Raw genomic sequence first — 18,829 nt, forward strand, 5'->3', positions numbered from 1 at the left:
GGCCTACAGTCCTGAATGTGTAACATGCGACATTAACCATCAATTGTATTTTCCGGTTAGTTTATTATGGCCAAGTCTCTTACTAATGATGCTGGTGGTTTTTTGTCAGTGGTTTCCCATATAAAGAATCAGGACACATGGAACTTCCATTAGAGCTAGATTTAGACATGAATCTATAAACTTTACTACCTTGGGTTTGATAATTGTATAAGTGGTTCAAAAGGACCCTCTTGTTTATGAAAAAATACAGGGGAATCATATTGTAACATTCAATCTCCAGATGTATGTGTCTGTGACCCAGAGCATCACAATGCAGACGGTCAGCCAGTATTCGATCATATGGAAAAAAAATAAAATGATGTATGAAATTCATGAGTAAATATCGGCATGCATGACAGCAGTTAACTGCCATTTTTAGTGGGAAGGATGAGAAGCCAAAACGTAAAAATGAAATTACAAATTTAAAATATCTTATATATTTTTGAAACAATGGGTGTTTGAAGTTTTGATATTTTTTGAGCCAGAGATGAGTTACAAGGATAATTGCATTTTATGGCCTGGAGGATAATACAAGTAGTCTATACTAATAGTCCTTGTGTGAGCTATGCTACTCCTTACCTTCAGATACTTGAAGACGGGATGAGAAAGGGGTAGAAAAGTTGCTTCCACAAAAGAAACCTTATAGGGCTTTTCATTCAAGGTCTTTGACCTAACAATGCCACACAAGCACCAGACTGTAGTGTTTGTTGTGGATTCCTCTTTGCTGTTTTAACAGGGAGGTGAGGATTTGATGTGCTCTCGTGGTGGATGGTTATGTTGATGCGTCTCTTTGGGGGTGGTTATGTTGATGCGTCTCTTTGGGGGTGGTTATGTTGATGCGTGAGAAATGAGTTGAGGGTTCAGACATCAGTGGCATCCTTTCAAAACCTCACCATGTAGGGTTTCTGTTGTGCAATAAGTTCTGTAAGATGTGGTTTCATGAGGTACACCACAAGGATAGGAATTAGATCACTATGTAGGAAATATATGTGTATGAAGTATGTTTCATAAGTGAAAGAAAAAACATATGTATTATGTAGAATTCATGAATTTAGCAGGAGAGATTCAAGAGCAAAATGTCCGAAAGTCTTCTGAAAAAGAGAAGATATAAGCTCTTTGAAGCATTCCTGATGAATAAAATTGAGGACACAGGAAGGCTGGTTCAATGCAGTTTAATCCCGGAGAAAGATCCCATCCATCACAAGCCAGCATCAGTTACAACTGACCACTTTACATTCTCAAAGCATAGAACCATGGTACATACATAACATTCCAAACATCTTAACAAAGTCATGTCATGAAGAGTATTTCATGAATAATGAAATACCACACATCCCCCTTCGTTATCAAATAAAAGAACTGTAATACAAAACATAGAAAATGAAAACTTGCTAAAAGAAATTATATGATTATATGAAATCATCATAACGAGAAGGTCGTTTAATAACCCTTGTTGAACGACGTGCATTGAGAATAACATTGTCATCTTTGTTGAATGAATTATCCTGAATTTCACTATCAAGATTTCCCTTGACGGCCACCACTCTATTTAAGTTCCAAATACGATGAGCTTGTGTTTGTATAGCATTATTAAACACCTTAATGACTTTTATAGGTTTCATGAATTTAGATAAGAAACTTCCCAACAACCCAGGACGCTTTATCATCACCCAATCACCAACCTTTACAATTGTTTTCTTAACAGCCTTTTTTTAATCAAAATATTTCTTCCTAAGCTCAGATTTTTCCTCATCTTTCTTTTGTACTGCACGACCATCACATATACTTTCCTTGCCTTTAGATAATTCATACCTATTGACCCAAAAAGGCTCCACCACCGTATTAGGCACTCTTCCTCTAAACAGAAGAAAAGGCATTTTACCAGTGGTTGCATGTGGGGACAGCCTATACTCCTCCACCTTTTTCACAACTTCTTTTCTCCAGTCTAGAGATTGAGATTTTGCTAACACAATGGTTTCCTTAATAACCCTATTAAATCTCTCAATCATGCCATTGGCCTCGGGATGATACAACGAACAGGTCTTATGTAGAACAACCATAGAGGAAAGAAAATCTTCCATTTCCTTAGAAATTAATTGTACCCCATTGTCACTCAACAAAGTTTCTGGAAAACCTTCTTCAGCAAATACATTTTCTAGACACTTAATTACATTATTTGTGTCAATTCCAGATTTTAAAAAAATGATTGGCCACCTTGAAAACATGTCAATTATTGTTAATACATATGATGGTGACCCCTTACTATGAATAGGACCAACAATATCCAATGCAATATCTTGCCAAGGTTTGTTAGGACGCTTTTTTAACATCATTGGTTGTTCGTGAGTACATTTAGATTTGTCATTCAACAAGCACATAACACAATCTCTTAAGATCCGTTCAACCATCTTGTCCATACCTGGCCACCAGTACGACATGCGTAATCTCTCTTTACACTTAGAAATACCAGAATGGGATATGTGAACTAAATCAATGAGTTCCTTCCTGAGACTGCAGGGCGGAACCAGTTTTGTGCCACGAAATAGTAATCCGTTGTCCACAGACAACTCATTGCACAATAACCAAAATGGTTTAGTGTATTCAGAACCATCTTTGCTACTATTCCATCTCTTTTGAACAAGAGATATTACTTCACCTAAAATCGGATCACGGACTACTTCTTAACTCCACCTTTTCTCAGAGATTATATCATGGTCTACCACACAAACCCATTCATCATCATCATCCAATCTATCCTCATTAGAGGTATCTGAGGAGACAAGTTGGGATAACACATCAGCCACCCCATTGTCAATGCCTGGTATATACTTAAGCACAAAGCTATACTCTTGCAAGCCTATAATCCACTTAGAAATCCTGCTTGAAATATAATCCAATCCCTTTTTATTGAATATCTCCACTAATGGCTTATGATCAGAATGCACCTCAAAATCAACTCCCCAAAGAATTTTTTTGAATTTTTTGATGGCCCAATTTACTGCAAGGGATTCCCTTTCTACCACAGAGTAGCGAATTTCAGGATCTCTCAAACTCCTTGATAGAAACATAACAGTTTGAATTCCTGAAGGACTACGTTGTTACAAGACTGCACCCAACCCCTTTTCACTTGCATCAGTGATCAAGATAGGTTTGACAGAGGGATCAAAACTTCTAAGGGATGGTGCTTCATTAAGTCTCGCTTTGATGTTAATTAATTCCTCTTCACACTGGGATGACCATACAAAATCTACACCTTTGCGCAGCAAACTTCTCATATTAACAGTTGAGGCAGCAAAACCTTTCACAAACTTTGCATATTATTCAATCATGCCCAAGAATTTCATAAGCTCGGTCTTATTTAACGGAGGATGCATATTATTTATAGTGTTAATTAAATCAGCCTTAGGTTTAATACCATCACCTGTTATATTATGTCCAAGATAATTGATGGAATCAGATCTAAATTTACACTTCTCAGCTTTGATAGGAAGGTTATGATTACTCAAATTCTTTAAAACCGATTTAAGTCTTGCATCTTGCTCACAAACATCCTGTGCAAATATTAAGATATCGTCCTGATATACACACACACCAGGAAGACCCTTAAGAACATTTTCCATAACCCGCTGAAATACTGAAGAAGCAGATACTAGCCCAAAAGGCATGCGTTTAAACCTAAATGTGCCAAAGGGTGTAATGAAGGAAGTGTAATCTCTAGAAGACTCATGCAACCTAATCTGGTGATAGGCAGACGTTAAGTCAATTGTGCTGAAAATCTTTGCCCCACCAAGGAGAACCAAAAGTTCTGTAATGTTAGGTAAAGGATACCTATCGACCACAACATTTTTGTTCAGATGTCTCAAATCTATGCAGAGACGAAGATCCCCATTGGCTTTGCGTGCTGCCACAACTGGAGCCAACCATTCTGTTCCCTCAACTTCCTCAATAATCCCTCCTTCTTTCAATTTTAAGATTTTTTTTTTCATGTCTTCCCTGACAGATATATATTTCTTACCTTACAACATACAGGAATGGCATTTTCTTTTAATTTGATCTTATGACAGTACCCTTTCAAACACCCCAAGTCCTCCTTAAAAACATTGGGAAGTTCTGTCTTCATTTTGTGTACAAATTCATCACCACCATTTGTTGACACAGAACACATTTCTTCTCTAATTTGAATGGGAGGATCAGCATTAGGATCGAGATAAACACCTAGGTCACCTTGATGTAACCAACTAATTAAGCTGTCTCCTCTTTTAGATACATAAATCTTCCCGGAAACTAACCTATTTTTATATTCTATGAGACCTACAAAATAACCATGTAATTTGATAGGCTCACCGCCATAAGCAAGAGGAATTATATCCGGCTTTAACAATACAACCTTCTCTTTCAACTTCTTGACATAAAATTCATTTGAGATTAAAGTAATGTTTGCACCAGAGTCAAAAAGAACTCTTGTAGATTCACCTTCAATCAAGATTTCATCGAAGGGACTCAATTTGCGTTGTTGATTACTGTCAACTTGAACCACTATCTGACCACATTCAAAGATCCTTTGAACTAGATTCAACTTCATCGTCATCATAAACTTCCACTTTCTTAACTTTGGTTTTTGGTTTGCTTTTGCAAAACAATGTGAGATGACCCTTTTTTTTTACATTTTCTACAAGTTTGATTTAGTGCAGGACACTTTTTATCATTGGCAAGATGATCAGACTTGCCACCCCTATAGCATTTTCCGGGTTTTATAGCATCATTCTTATTTTTAGGAATTGACATCATATTTATCCTTCAAAACAGGTATCTTTGACTCTTTATTGTAATCCTTTTTTATAACTGCCACACATTTAAGAGAATGTTCTATTCTTTTTGCCACTGTTAAAACTTCATCCAATGTGGGCTCGTCACGCGACCAGAGTTCCTCCCTGACTTTTTCTATGTTGCATCCAAACATAAATTGGTCACGTATTCGCTCATCAGTTAAATTATCAAATTTACACGAAGAAGCAAGTTTCCTTAAGTGAGTCACATATGCTTCAATTGTTTCTTCTTCTGCTTGCATACACTTTACGAACTGATACCTCTCCAATATAGTACTAACCTTTGGAAGGTAGTGATTATCAAGTTTATGAATACATATTTCGTAATCATTTAAGTCTCTGCCATCTGTGGGAGAGAGATAAGGTAAATGGTCAAAAACATCCTGACCCTCCGATCCTAAACAGTGAAGAATCAATGCAGATTTTCTTTCCGCACTGAGTGAAGGACCACACACTCTCGCATACCTCTCAAAACCAACTTTCCATTTTTTCCATTCAATGGGAGGAGAACCTGGACTGGATAAGAAAAATGGAGCTGCAGTGACATTTTGCATTGTCCCAGTATAGTACACAATAACACCAAACAACTTAAATTTCTATTATCTTAATATTGCAGAGCAGATGGTCACTAAAGTGTAACACACTGAGTATTAGATATCAATGTTGAGTGTGTGTCACAGTTGTGCAGATGACACACAAAATGTATTTCAATATTGAATTAAAAAAAAACTAAATACAGGAGACATCCTATGTTTATTTTAAAGATGAACTTAAACCTTAAGTGTGCGTGTCACTGCTGAATTGAAGACACGCAAATCTTGAAATATTTCAGCGAATTTCCAGATTTAAATTAGCATAAGACTGTAGTAAAATCAACTCTGTGCTCTTAACGAATTCCGCCTTCAAATTTCAAGTGTGCGTATCACTGCTGCACAATAGACACGCAAATTAAATCTCTTAGAAATGAGTGTGCATGCCACTGTTATGTAGAAGACAGCAATATTAATATTGTGCTTATCACTGCTGCACAATGGACACGCAAGTGTGCTTACCACTGCTGCACAATAGACACGCAAATTAAATCTCCTAGAAATGAGTGTGTGTGCCACTGTTATGTAGAAGACAGCAATGTAATAGTGTGCGTATCACTGCTGCACAATGGACACGCAAATCAATATTCCTAAATGAAAGTGAGTGTGTCACTGCATGTATAGAATAACAATGTCAGTCTCAAGACGGTGTGTCACTACTGAAGAGAGACGCAAGGCTTGGTTGGTCGCTATCTTTATTTTAATACTGGACTTCACGCTTAAAGCTTAAGTGTGCGTGTCACTGTTAAACTCTAGACACGCAAAGTTTGGGTGAGCGCATCACCGAACACAATCTTTAAATCTAAAGCAAGAGTTTTAGGCGTTTCGGATTATTAGGAACGCCGCGCTGAAAGAAGGGATGTTGCTAGGCAATGCCACACGACAAAGAACGCTGTTGATGTGCTGCAGACATGATTCGTGAAGACGCAGAATCAGCGCTGGGATACTTCGTGAAAAAATGGCAGCAATGTTGCTAGGCAATTCAAAATAACAAAGAACGCTGCTGATGTGATAAGGAAGACGTTCTGACGTGATTCAAGAAGATGCAGAACCAACGCTGGGACACGTCGTGAAAGAATGGCAGCAACGCTCCAAACTCCGATGAAGCAAGCCTTTTGTTTAAACAATGCACGCGTGAAAGATTATTTTTAAATGTCAGCCTGTTGCAAGCCGTAGCTTTACTTTTGAAAGATGCAGAGGCCGTATAAAAGTAAACCAAGTATCTTCTCAGCGAACACCTCCAGAATCAAACTTAAACTTCTGACATGTTCAAAATTCAATCCCATCCACGCATGACACAACATGAGCATGTAAGAAACAATGCTTAACTCCAAGTGTCAAGGGTAAAAACACAGTCAACATACATAAAGAGAGATTAGCACCTCAAGTTGAAAAAAATGCTGAATAAGCGCTCCATCTCTCATTTAAAGTCCACCCAAATGTTGAGATTAAATACAACGGCTGATATTCTTGTAACTAAAATCAGCTCAAGTATTAAAGTACTGTTTAAAGTCATGAAATAATTCAGGAAAAGTTATGTAAAAGTACTTCTTTCAGTTTCAATATACCGAAGAACGAAACAGCTTGTTAGTTGATGAAATAGATAAGTCCCTTGATGAAATTGATAACTCCCTTATTTAATGTAGGTCAGTAACAGTAATCGATTATGTTCTGCAAATACTGGAAGGTTGGCATACATTTGAGAAACTTAGAATTACTTGGCTGTTCGAGAGTCATTACAACACACTCTATTGGGGCATAAAAGAAAACATAATGGACAGTCCAGACGAGTATCCAAATTAGATAACATCTGGCAATTCAATTCAAGAATGAGAGTCTGCTGTCATCGTGATTTGGAAATTAAAACTGCAAGACTGGTGCACTGCCTGAAGCTTAGACAGAGAACCTTACAATAAAGGTCAAAACTGAGTTACCATCAAGAGAACCAAAGCCGGCCAACCCAAAGGTTGACCTTATGCTTTATGAAAACCTGTTAAACACTATACAGTCAATGTTTACAAGAGACCAAAGTGGTAAGCGGAAGATATATTTTATGGATAAAATTGGTGAGGTTTTATAAGATGATGATGTGTGCAAACAAAAGAAATACAACATAAATAATCTTGTCCTCATTGATGGGAATTAAGATGATATCCAAATGGCAAGAAATGGCTATAAGGCTGTGATCAGGAGGAAAAAAAGGCATGCCTATAGAAGAGGAGGAGATCCTAGGAAGACAACTGCAGGAGTTGTTGTGATTTGAGGGAGAATCTAGAGGCGAATATAACTAAAGAAGCCTGGGAACAGAGGTCTTCAAAGCAGCAGGTCCTGTGAGTAGTCAATTCAACACCTGGAACTTTAGCAATACGAAGGTGCAAGGTAGCAGGGAGGACAGAAATGGGGAACTATGTTTGCAGGAATCTCAGAAAATGAGGTGATGTAAGTAGTTTCTGAGTTCTCTTTGGGTAAGGCCCCACATCCTAAAATGATACCTCTCAAAGCCTTGATACATTTACAGTCTAGGGGGCGGTGTATTGGTATTACTTTTTGTAGAAATAGTTAAGTGCACCAGACGTGTCTTGTTTCATAACAGAATAGTATTATCACACTGGTCCACAAGAAAGTCACCAGGAATGAGTGGACATCATGCAGATCGATTATCCTCATCAACAACTATTATAAACTACATTCAAAGCTAATTTTGAGGTACCTGGAAGATAGAGAAGGGAAGCAAAATATGCTAGATGAGGTCTATCCACTATTGACCATGTCTTTGTATTCTCACAAAGAAACCTAACTACAGCTTTTTGTTGCACTAGCCAGGCCAGAGCCAAACTCAGAAAAGGGGGAAGGTTAGACAAAGGGGAATCTCCCACCAACAAGCTGAACTGGTCATAAAAGTGGCCCCCCAAAACATGAAGGAAAAAAAGACTTTTGACCTAGACAGCAACAGCGGCAACATCATGGACAGTGGAAAGGAAATGCCACCTGATGCCCTAATGGGCTGAGGACTCTATCTGCAGCTGACCCTAAGACAAGCAGATGCATAGAAAGGTAGCCAGGAAGCCATGGAACCTGTGGAGGGCACAGTCAAGGAGATGGCTGGTGCAGGTGATAGTGAAATCAGCTCTTCACAGAGTGCACCCCTTTAGAGGCCAAAGGGCCTGTTGAAACTGCTCCTGGTGGCTAGAGGTCACCACCGGAGAAAACCAAACCCAAGGTTGTTGAAATCGGTCCAACGGGGCCAGAGTTATTCATCGTAAGAGATTATGACCTTTGACCTCTGCCCAGAAAACGGTGTGCGTGAGGCCATGCCAAATGATTCATAAAATACCCCCATAGTGGGCCTGAGCTTTGGAGACGGAGCACGATTTATTGAATAATTGTTCCAGGGGAGGGGACGTCCATGTGTCTCCCACTCAGACTTTCTAAGTGGATCAAGGGATGGGGCCTGGAACCCCATTTATGGTCTCTGATGGCAACCTCTGCCCTGGGGAAATAAGAGAGGAGCAGATAGCCCATCCAAGAGGATGCTGGTAGTAGATTAAAATTGCCGGTTCCCGTGCCAGCATCAGACTCTGTCAGCGGGGAGGGGAGCTGGTCGCACAGTGTAGGAGTCAGCTGCTCCAACTTGGCAGAAGACTTGGGGGTGTCCCTGGTAGGACCAGACGCCCTCCCTTTGAATATAAAAAAAGGGAGGCCCGCGAGGCAGGTCACCAGACAACAACTGCGGCAGAAGCCTCTAATTAAATAAGAATAGCTCCACGGAGGGAGTGCCCCATAATGCCCTGCAGGGCTTAATTTAAATGGTTTTCTCTACTTGAGGTGGCCCCAGGACGGCAGGGTCACAATCAACAAAAAAGAAGAGTTGTGGGGGCTGTAAGGATTGCAGCAGTCATTAAATACACGACCCCCACATTTGTCATCCTCTTATTTAAATATACTCCTAAGACTAGAACTTGTATTCTACAGCCTGGGAGTGCAGTGAACTTTAGTGGTTGGCCCTTGACTACATATTATGTTCCCTAAAGTGGTACAAGAAAGACTCAGATTCATATTATGTTGATTTTAAATGCTTTATTGATAATCAAATGTTGCTGACTTTGAATTTTGATTAACATTACAATGCATTTTAACAGTAATGATTGCATTTAAACATGTTACTTATTTCATTGACATAATGGTGCTTTTTAACATGTGATTATTGGTCTTTTTTTGTGTTGACCTTTGACTACACCAATAGGCTTGCCTTATATATTGTTGTGGTGACCCCTTGCAAAGCTAATAGGCTTCCCTGATGTCTCAATGTGGTGACGATTGACTAAAGCAATAGGCCTACTTTATTTAATGTGCTCTAACGTGATGTTCCATCTGGTATAGGTGAGGGGGTGCTGAGATTTTGTGGGTCATGACCCACTGGGTTCCAATGTGATTTCAGAAGCCACTAAAGGTATTCCTATCTGCCTGATGTATATATTTCTAAATTAATGCATATTGTTAAGTGGTGTGTGTGTAATAAATCTAAGTTTCCTTTTTCAAAGAAAAACACTGGCTGGACAATCATTTATTGAATGATATGTGTATGAGCCAGCAAATGGCAATTACTAGTCCACACCACCTCCCCTGAGTAGGTCTTGGACTGCTCTGCTTCACTACCCTGAGTGAGTCAATTGCTATAATGGGATGCTTGGTTCCCAGAAAAGGAACATTGTTGACCTATTACTTGGCCTCACATCCTACATAACCACCCAATTTCTTGCAGCTATTGTAAGAAATGTGGGTATTAATTGATAGGGTGGAAGTCCTACTCATAGTAAATACAATCCTTGTCAGGATGAACCACAAAAGGCACTAAATTAACCTGTGCTTAACCTTAGGTTGGTACAAAAGCAGTCAGGTTTAATTTAGAGGCAAAGTGTAAAATATTTATGAAGCGCACAAAGAGTTATAAAGCGAAAACACAACACAAGAAAAATCCCAACTCAATTTAAGTAAATTTCAATAAATAAAATGACACGTAAGTGAACAAAATGCATTCTGTGGAACTGAAGATATAAATGTTTAAAGTTTTAGATGAAGAATAGTGCCAAGAAGCACAAAGCACCACTCACGGTCACATTGACGATCTAGACCAGGAAAAACTCAAGAGTTGAGGCCATCAATGATGGAGTGCGGGTTGGATACAGGCACCACGTGAAGGGTGCCATTCTCGTTGGCAGGGGCTGTGAGCAGGCAGCTGTCAGCTCGAAGTGCAGGTCTCACATTGCCACTCGTTGTAGACGAATGCTGTTGGCACAAAGAGCAGTTTCTGCTGGGGCTTCTCATTGCTAGTCATCATAGGAGGTCTCTTCTCGGTACGCAAGATTATGTCACGGTCACTAGGAGCCCAAACGTTAAGATTTTCATCATTTTTTGGGGAGGAGTTCTCACTGATGCCAGCTAAGGACCAGGATCTGGGGGTCACGACTTGGGATCAGGAGTCACTCCAGCAAAGGCCAGCAGAAAGGCTTCTGTAGGTCCAGTTGGTAATGGTCAGCTGGGCTGAGTTGCAGGAAGGCCTCTGGAAACTTATTGTGTCCCTGTAACTTACACAAGAGTCCAGCCACCTGACCCTTTGGGTCACACTGGGATCAAGGCAAGCAGGTCCTCCTTCCTTCTTCGGACAGCAAGGCAGTTCTTTCAGCAGCAGGACAGTTCTACTGGCAGTAGGGCAGTCCCATTGAATCTTTCACAGGTCCAGGAATGTTCTGATGAGAGGTTCTGAAGGGCCCACTTTTATAATAGTGCCAGCCTTTGAGTGGGTGAGTTCCCTCACCTACTTCCAAAACTAGTTGTGGTCAGTTCTCCCCCTTCCCCTGATCCAAGCTCCAAGCTGTCTAGGGTAACGGAGGCAAGGACAGGACTTTTGTCTGGTTTCTTTCTTTGTGTTGCAGGCAGAGCCCTATGAAGTGTAATCAAGGCAGGGTACAGGCAGCCCCAGCCATCCTGTCAGGAAAACCCTCTCCCCTCACCCCTATGCTTCATTTGTCTCACTGTCTGGAAGCAATACACAGCCCACAACAGTAGAGTCATTCACAGTCATGTGACCCTGGACACTGGCAGGAGGGCACAGTTGGTTTGGGCAGAAAATGCAAACTTTCTAAAATGGCACTTCACCATTCAACAGGATTTTAATGTACAATTCATTAGAGCATAAATATATTTTCCCTAACTGTTGCCAATCTGAAGTTAGCGCTTTAGGAGTTTTTCATTGTCCGGACATGTTCTATTTTTAAAATGTACCCTGCCCTAGGTGTGGTTAGGGCCTACCTTAGGGGTGACTTATACATTTTAAAAAGGAAGGTTTAGGCCTGGCAAATGGTTTATTTTGACAAGTCAAAATGCAGTTTGAAACCGCACTGCAGGTTGCAGTGGCAGGCCTGAGACATGTTTTACAGTGCTACTTTAGTGGGTGGCGTAATGAGTGCTTCTGCCCACTAGTAGCATTCAATTTACTGGTCCTGGGTACATGAACTTCCATGTACTGGGGACTTATAAGTACATTAAATATAACAGTTAGGTGTGGGCCAATATTACCATGTTTTAAAGAGAGAGCACAGGCATATTGGCATTGGTTAGCAGGGGCAGAATTCAAAGAGTCCTAATGGCAACAAAAAAAGTGCACAGCAAAGTAAGGGAGTGAAGGCAAAAAGTTTGGGGAAATACCATGGCAAGGATGCCAGGTCTAACCGCTATGGAAATAGTGGCAGTGATCTGCAAAATATTGCAGGTCCCCATTGCTGATTCTGAGTTCACATTTTGAAATGGGATATATTTTTTAAAGCATTACATTCCAGTTTCTTAAAGGAACAGGTGATACTTTGAAAAGAATGCTTCTAGTTTGGGAAACAGCTAGGGAAGCATGCAGTGATTCCTTGGACATTTGCTTCCCCCCCCCCCCCTGATGTTCCCTGACACAGTTCCCAAAAGGAAGGCTGTCCAATGGGGACAGATTCTACTTTGTGAATAAGTTACCACCTTCTTTGAGGTGTCAATACCATTCCTCTGATTTCTGAATGCAGCTGTGTTCACAAACCATTGGAAATTCTCAATGTAGATTTCCACTAAGAGAGGAGGCCTCTTTCACAACCCATCTGAATTGCATTCCGGAATGAGTCGCAAAACTTCTTCAGTTAATCAGATAGTATTTTCCAAATTTCAAAAGGGAATTAAATCTCTTCCAAATAGCAAAAGGAATTAAGTACATTGTAAAAAATCATTTTGCAGTTGCAAAGTCTATGGTTTTGCAAATTGCTATGGGGCATATCAACAAGGGCTTTATCTCTGCTTTTTTGGCTTTAAAAGCCAAAAAAGGAGAGATAAAACTAGCGCCCTATCAACAACAGGGTGCTAACATGCAAATTTGCATGTTAGCACCCTTTTACTCTACGCTTCCCTTTGCATCTCTAATGAGATGCAAAGGGGGCGTTCCAGAGTAAAATAATAGGAGAAATGTCGCTAAGCGACATTTCTCCTATTATCAAGAATGTCGCTAACCCTGTTAGAGACAAAAAAAGCAGCGCTAACCGCGGTTAACGCTGCTTTTTTACATCTGGTATTTTTCTGACTTAGCCATGATATCCTATGGAAGGAGGATATCATGGCTAAGTTTGCCTGTCCCTATCAACAAGCTAACGTGAGATTATCACTGGGTTTCCAGCGATAATCTCACGTTAGCCTGTTAGCGTGAGGATTTTTATCGCTATTGAGATAAGCGTTGCTAATAGCACGCTATCTCAGCGATAAAAATTCTCGCTAGCCGGCGATAATTATCCTAGCGCTAAGTGCGCTTAGAGATAATTATCGCCGGTTGTTGTTGATATGCCCCTAAGTTTGCTACCGCAAAATAGATCCAGACGTCTAGTCTTAGTTTATAAACTGAATTTCTGTCATTCAGAATGCACCAAAAGCAGCTTTAGAGAGATTCTCGAGATGGCATGTGGAAATTCCATGTGTGCATAAAGATTATTGATGGATCATAAGAAATCAGAGTTGTGCATTTGAAAGGCTTTAATTCCTGTTTTGATCCTTCACGTTAACTGGATTTGTTTAGATTGGTTGTGTACCAATAGTAGTGTACTCCCATCATAACTGGGTAATCTTTTCCTTGTAGTGGCCTTTGTTATCGTGAATCTATTTGTAGAGTCATATAAATGCATTGACAACTGCCTTGAGTTTATTTGAACACTTTTCCTAATGAATATGTTTATGAGAAGCAAAGGATATTCTTCATTTCCAAATTATCTGACTGTCCAAATAAAAGATTATAGAAGCCTCCCTTCGTTTTCTTTCTAGCCAATGTTAGGGCTGTACTGTTGGATTCTGTGTTTATAACTGGGATATTCGGTGATCACGTTTGAGCAATATTTCTGTGATTATGCCACATATCTTTTGCTTTGCCCCTGCACAGCATAATATATGTTTTTCATATTTTCCACAAATGATGAACAGTTTAAGTTTCAAGGATTTTTAGTTGTTGTCCTTTTTATTATTCAAGCATTATTGGTCAGACGTGATATGCCGTCCTTGGTATTGTTGTGCCACAGTATCCTACACGTCGATATTCAGCAGTGCAATCTTTTTCAGTGGGTACTGCTACATGTGGTGGGTTCTGCCATGTAAATTGTACTGGTGACAGGCACATTTGCTCTGTTTCCTTGCAGTTTTGGCTGAGTGCTTCGCAATTTTACAGACATTCTAATCTGTGATCAGTGCAAAGCAACATTTGCACTGACTGATTAGCACAACAAAATATATTTAGAAATCCATTATATAATTTAAGATTGGCGAAAAAAACATAGCTTGACACCAGTGTAATATTACCAGCACCAATGGAAAATTGTCCGGCACTAATGTAAATGGTAAGATTTGGCCTGTTAACTATCGGAATTCACAGTGGCATAGCAAGTGGGGGACGGGCTGCCGCAGGCGGCAAGAGTTTCAGGGGCGGTGGCCTCCCTTCTCTCTCTCACCAGCAGCCGTTGCGGCAAAAGCAGGAATCGCCAGCACCCCACCCTCCCGCACTTACATGCAGCCGCTGCAGGCGGCCACGCAGGGACCGCCATGGGCGGCCACGCAGGGACCGCCACGGGCGGCTAAAGGTCTAGCTACGCCACTGGGAATTAACTGGTTTTTTCCCTACGTTTTTCTAATTTAGTGCCAGAAGTATTATGTCTGTAATTACTGAATGTTTCTGGTATCTTGCCAGCATTTATAATAAAGTATGCATTATTTTACAGAGAGATACAACATTAAGCAAAAAGGAATCGGGTTTAGCAATTCATGAAATGCTACTAAGCCAGTTCTTGCTGTATGAACACAGTCAAACAGAGGTAAATTCAAATATTCCTTTAATCTCCATTGTACAGTTTTTTTAATACAAATTCATTCGTGGATCCGACAGTACTTTAATATAGCTTATATTTAACTGCAATAAAAAGGAATAAATTGAATGCAGCACACAATGTACTATGAAACAATGTTATATATATTTATGATTCACATTAGTCTAACTGCAATACATTAGTATCCATTTAGGAAACCCGAGCACAATCATGAAAATCTAATTTTTTTTTCTTGATCAATACATTTTATTGATATTTTACTGCTACCGTGTTAATACTGCTATTAAAAGGTTCAATGCAGTTTCTAAAATGTGTTTATTTTTATTGTAATGCATTTTTATGGTGTTTGTTGTTGGTATTTAACAGAGATTACAAGTCGAAATAAAATTAAATCAACTTTTAAAATTATATCAGCATTGCCATTGTTTCTTTAATAACTTTGGTGCCATTTCGAATCTGTACAAAACTTTTGAATAAAAAGTTTAATCTCTTTGGCTACTTTATTTAAAGATTTGCGCATATCTGTTACCGAGGGGCAAAGAAAGAGGAGGGTCCAAAAAGTGTGGCTTCCCATTTTCATCCCCATAAAAAACTTTGCTCTCTGATATAGTAAAAACAGACAAAGAAAATGACACCAAATTTGGCAAAAAGGTATCTCTGTACTCATAAAGCGTGCTTTTTGCGATTTGCTATAAATGTATTCAAACTTTTTCGAGTAATTAGGGGCTGATTACGATCGTGGTGAACCCCCTCACCGGCAGGCTGCCGGTGGCGGGTAGACCACGCTCTTGTGGCCATTTTCCGCCTGCCCGATTGTGATGGAGGGCGGTGTGCTGGTGGGCGGAAAAGCCTGACCGCCACGGGTCCGACAGTGGCAACTGTTCCAATTGCCTGTCGGACCACCCCGAATCCCTAGAATGGTGGTGGTGCCTAGCAGGCATCGCCCACCAGATTAGGATACTGGATCCCCACCAGCCTTTCCATGGTGGTGCAACCACCATAGAAAGGCTGGTGGGAATGGCCTTTGGGGGCCCGTTGCGGGCCCCCCTTGTGCAGGGGCTGTTGGTTTGTGCACTTGGGTGTCCCCCGACATTTCCCTGCACCATGTGGCAGGCACCACATGGTGCCTGCCACGTAGTGCAGGGAAAAGTAAAACCTGCATTTTTTCAATTGCGGCGGGTGCTGCAGCTAGCAGCACCCGCTGCAATGGAAAAATGCCTTTTGCATTGTAATTTGATATGTGGGACTGCCGCCTTATGTTATGTTACGCTATCTTACCCCCTCCTATGCTATTGTATCTATTTTGCATGCAATTATGTATGCTGTTAGGTTATGTTATGCTATCTTACCCTATCCTATGCCATTGTATCTATTTTGTATGCTAGTCTGTATGGTATTTTTTATGTTATGCTATCTTTCCCTATCCTATGCTATTGTATCGCTATCTTCTTGTTTTATGCGGTGGGGTTATAGTATGCTATATTACCCAATTTAAAGGCTTATTAGAGTCGTCTTGGATATGTCTTGTGCTTCGTTTTGCTCTTTCGTACAACATAAATGAATGTGAGAGCACTGACTTGCAAATGTATCCTTTGCAGGGCGACCCCTACAGCTGGAATGGAGAACTAAGTAAACTGGCATTAACTATTCTTTCTCACCATGGAATGCAGAATGACCTTTCATCTCTACAGCTGTCAGTTGTGTGAGTATTTTGTCACTGCTTTAAGTATTGATGTAAATATTTTTTTCAAACATTCAGAGGTAACCTGTGCCATGATTTTCTGACTTTCTGAATTCAACACTATAAATGTGCACAGACACAAATACTTGATTTGCAAATGTTAAAAATTGGCTTTTGGCGATGGTTTTAATGTCATATTTAGGAAAATTGAATTACATATTTTTTTTAAATGTATTTTGAGCAGCGGTCGAAGTGTGTTAAAAAAGTATGGGAACTGTGATCCTGAGTGCAGTGAGGGCGGGGTCAGTGAGCGTGGGGGCAGGATCAAGGGAGTGGCTAAAAAGAATAAAATATTCTGTAACTATTTTGGTGGTCTTTCACTTTCATGTATTTGCCTATAAAATAATGCATACCTTAAAAGAAAAATAAATGCAAGTTAAACGAATTATCAAGAGATGCGCCTCTATAAAGCCTCTATTGATTAATGTGTTAACTACCCATCTGCACTGCACGTCTGTGTGTGACAGCCATAGACCCACAGAATTGAATTCTGGTGGGTTCAGTGGGGACTTGTGTGTTTTTAGTGTATTTTCCAGCCCAGGAGAGAAAGCACTATGAATGCGCAAGTCACTATTTTAGGCCCAGCTGTTCACCTTACAGTTCCTCCCAAAACAAATAAACCTTTATCATCACGAAGATTCGTTTGCAGATTAATCAATTGAGAACATTTGCCTTTCTTTCAGCAAGCAGGTACCTAGGCAAGAAGGCTTCTTTCCTCATTGTCTTCCCGTTCCTCTGCTTCACAGCCGTGGAGACTCCCTCCTGTCCAATACAGCTGAGGAAAGTAAAAATGTAGAACTAAGGGATCAATTAGGATGTAGGGCGGATCGGTGGCGATCCGCCCTACATCCTTCCCCGCCCGCCACCCATTTCCCCCGCCATATTAGTATGGTGGGGGGGACACCGGCGGACGGAAAGACCGTCCGCCGTTTTTCCGCCGGTCGACCAGTCTACCGGGCGGAAAAGGGGCTATATATGGTGGCGGTGTCTGCTAGACACCGCCATCCATATTAGCATGGGCAGCGGAGCATGGCTTTCCATGGCGGAAAACACCCGCCATTGAAAGCCATGCGGAGTCTGCTTTCGTGGGCCCGTTGCGGGCCCCCAGGGTATTGGGGGGGTGCACATGGGAGTTACCTATGGTACCCCCTGCATTGTCATGGACATGGTGGCAGGCACCTCGCGGTGCCTATCACCTTGTGCATGACAATGGACACAGTGCATTCCCAGCATTGTGGCAGGCGGTGCTGTGAGCACCGCCTGCCACAATGTTGGGAATGGAGGATGCCACCGTCAAGGTGGCGGTGGCATCCTAATTGCAGGTGCGGGACCACCGCACCACTGGTGGCCAGTCGCAGCACGGCTAGGGTGGCGGGCGGACTTGGGACAGTTGTCTTTTAATATAAAGTAAGGAAGCTGTTTTTGTCAAATTAAAAAAGTGTGGGCACATTATGCCCATCAGATCCCACCCACTTCGACCTCTAATTTACAAAACAAATTGTCTGTATGTGCCTGTGGTTAGGGATTTATCCTGCTGGACTAAAACTACCATAGTGTGTTAAGTGTGGGCCCCAAGACTATGGGGCATATGTACAAGCCCCTATCTCCACCAGAGCGTCAGTTTTTTTGCTGCTCCAGTGGCCTAGCGCCATTTCCCATATTTACAAGGTGGCGCTAAGCCACCTAACATGGCTTAGCGCCACCTTATAAATATCTCCCTTTCCGCCGCAGTCCTCTGCGGCAAAGGGGTGAGCAATGGGTGTTGCAGTGGATGTTCCACCGCAACACCCATTGCTTTTTGATGCAGCTCAGATTTACAAGGCTGAGGCACCGCCAGAAACTAGCACCAGGGAAAACCTAGTCTTAGAATGGCGATACATGGAACACTTATCAATTTCTACTCGTTTTTTGCTCTTTCTATGGGTGTTGCATTTTGCAGCACACATAGAAAGATCAATTCGCCATTATTGATTGTTTATGTGCAGGAAGGTGTTCCTTCCTGCACATAAACAATCGACCCTGCAGCGCAGGCACTGTTGCAACATGGCGGCAGGGTACCTGCTCTGGCACCAGGCAGCTTTTTTTGCACCAACGCTAGGGGAAACACAGGGGTCCCTCTATTCTTGTGAATATGGTGCATCCCTGCTTTTAAAAAATGTCAGAGGGCTGCATTGCCAAACTTGGTGCAGCACAACACTCCAGCATTTCTTTGCAAATATGCCCCTCTGTTCATTGTCCACAGTTTCTCCC

At 41.1% G+C, this 18,829-nt stretch overlaps 1 protein-coding gene across 2 annotated transcripts in view; it reads left to right on the plus strand.

Annotated features, from left to right (window-relative positions):
• The window catches only part of BAIAP3 (BAI1 associated protein 3), a 1,035,958-nt gene that overhangs the window by 861,970 nt on the left and 155,159 nt on the right, over positions 1-18,829 (plus strand). For both annotated transcript variants that reach the window (XM_085629280.1, XM_085629278.1), the window contains exons 13-14: positions 14,734-14,826; positions 16,437-16,540. In XM_085629280.1, coding sequence (XP_085485406.1) covers positions 14,734-14,826; positions 16,437-16,540 — 197 coding nt within the window. The remainder of the gene's footprint in view (positions 1-14,733; positions 14,827-16,436; positions 16,541-18,829) is intronic.

The sequence above is a fragment of the Triturus cristatus genome, chromosome 10 (genome assembly GCF_964204655.1).
Source record: "Triturus cristatus chromosome 10, aTriCri1.1, whole genome shotgun sequence".
Taxonomy (NCBI): domain Eukaryota; kingdom Metazoa; phylum Chordata; class Amphibia; order Caudata; family Salamandridae; genus Triturus; species Triturus cristatus.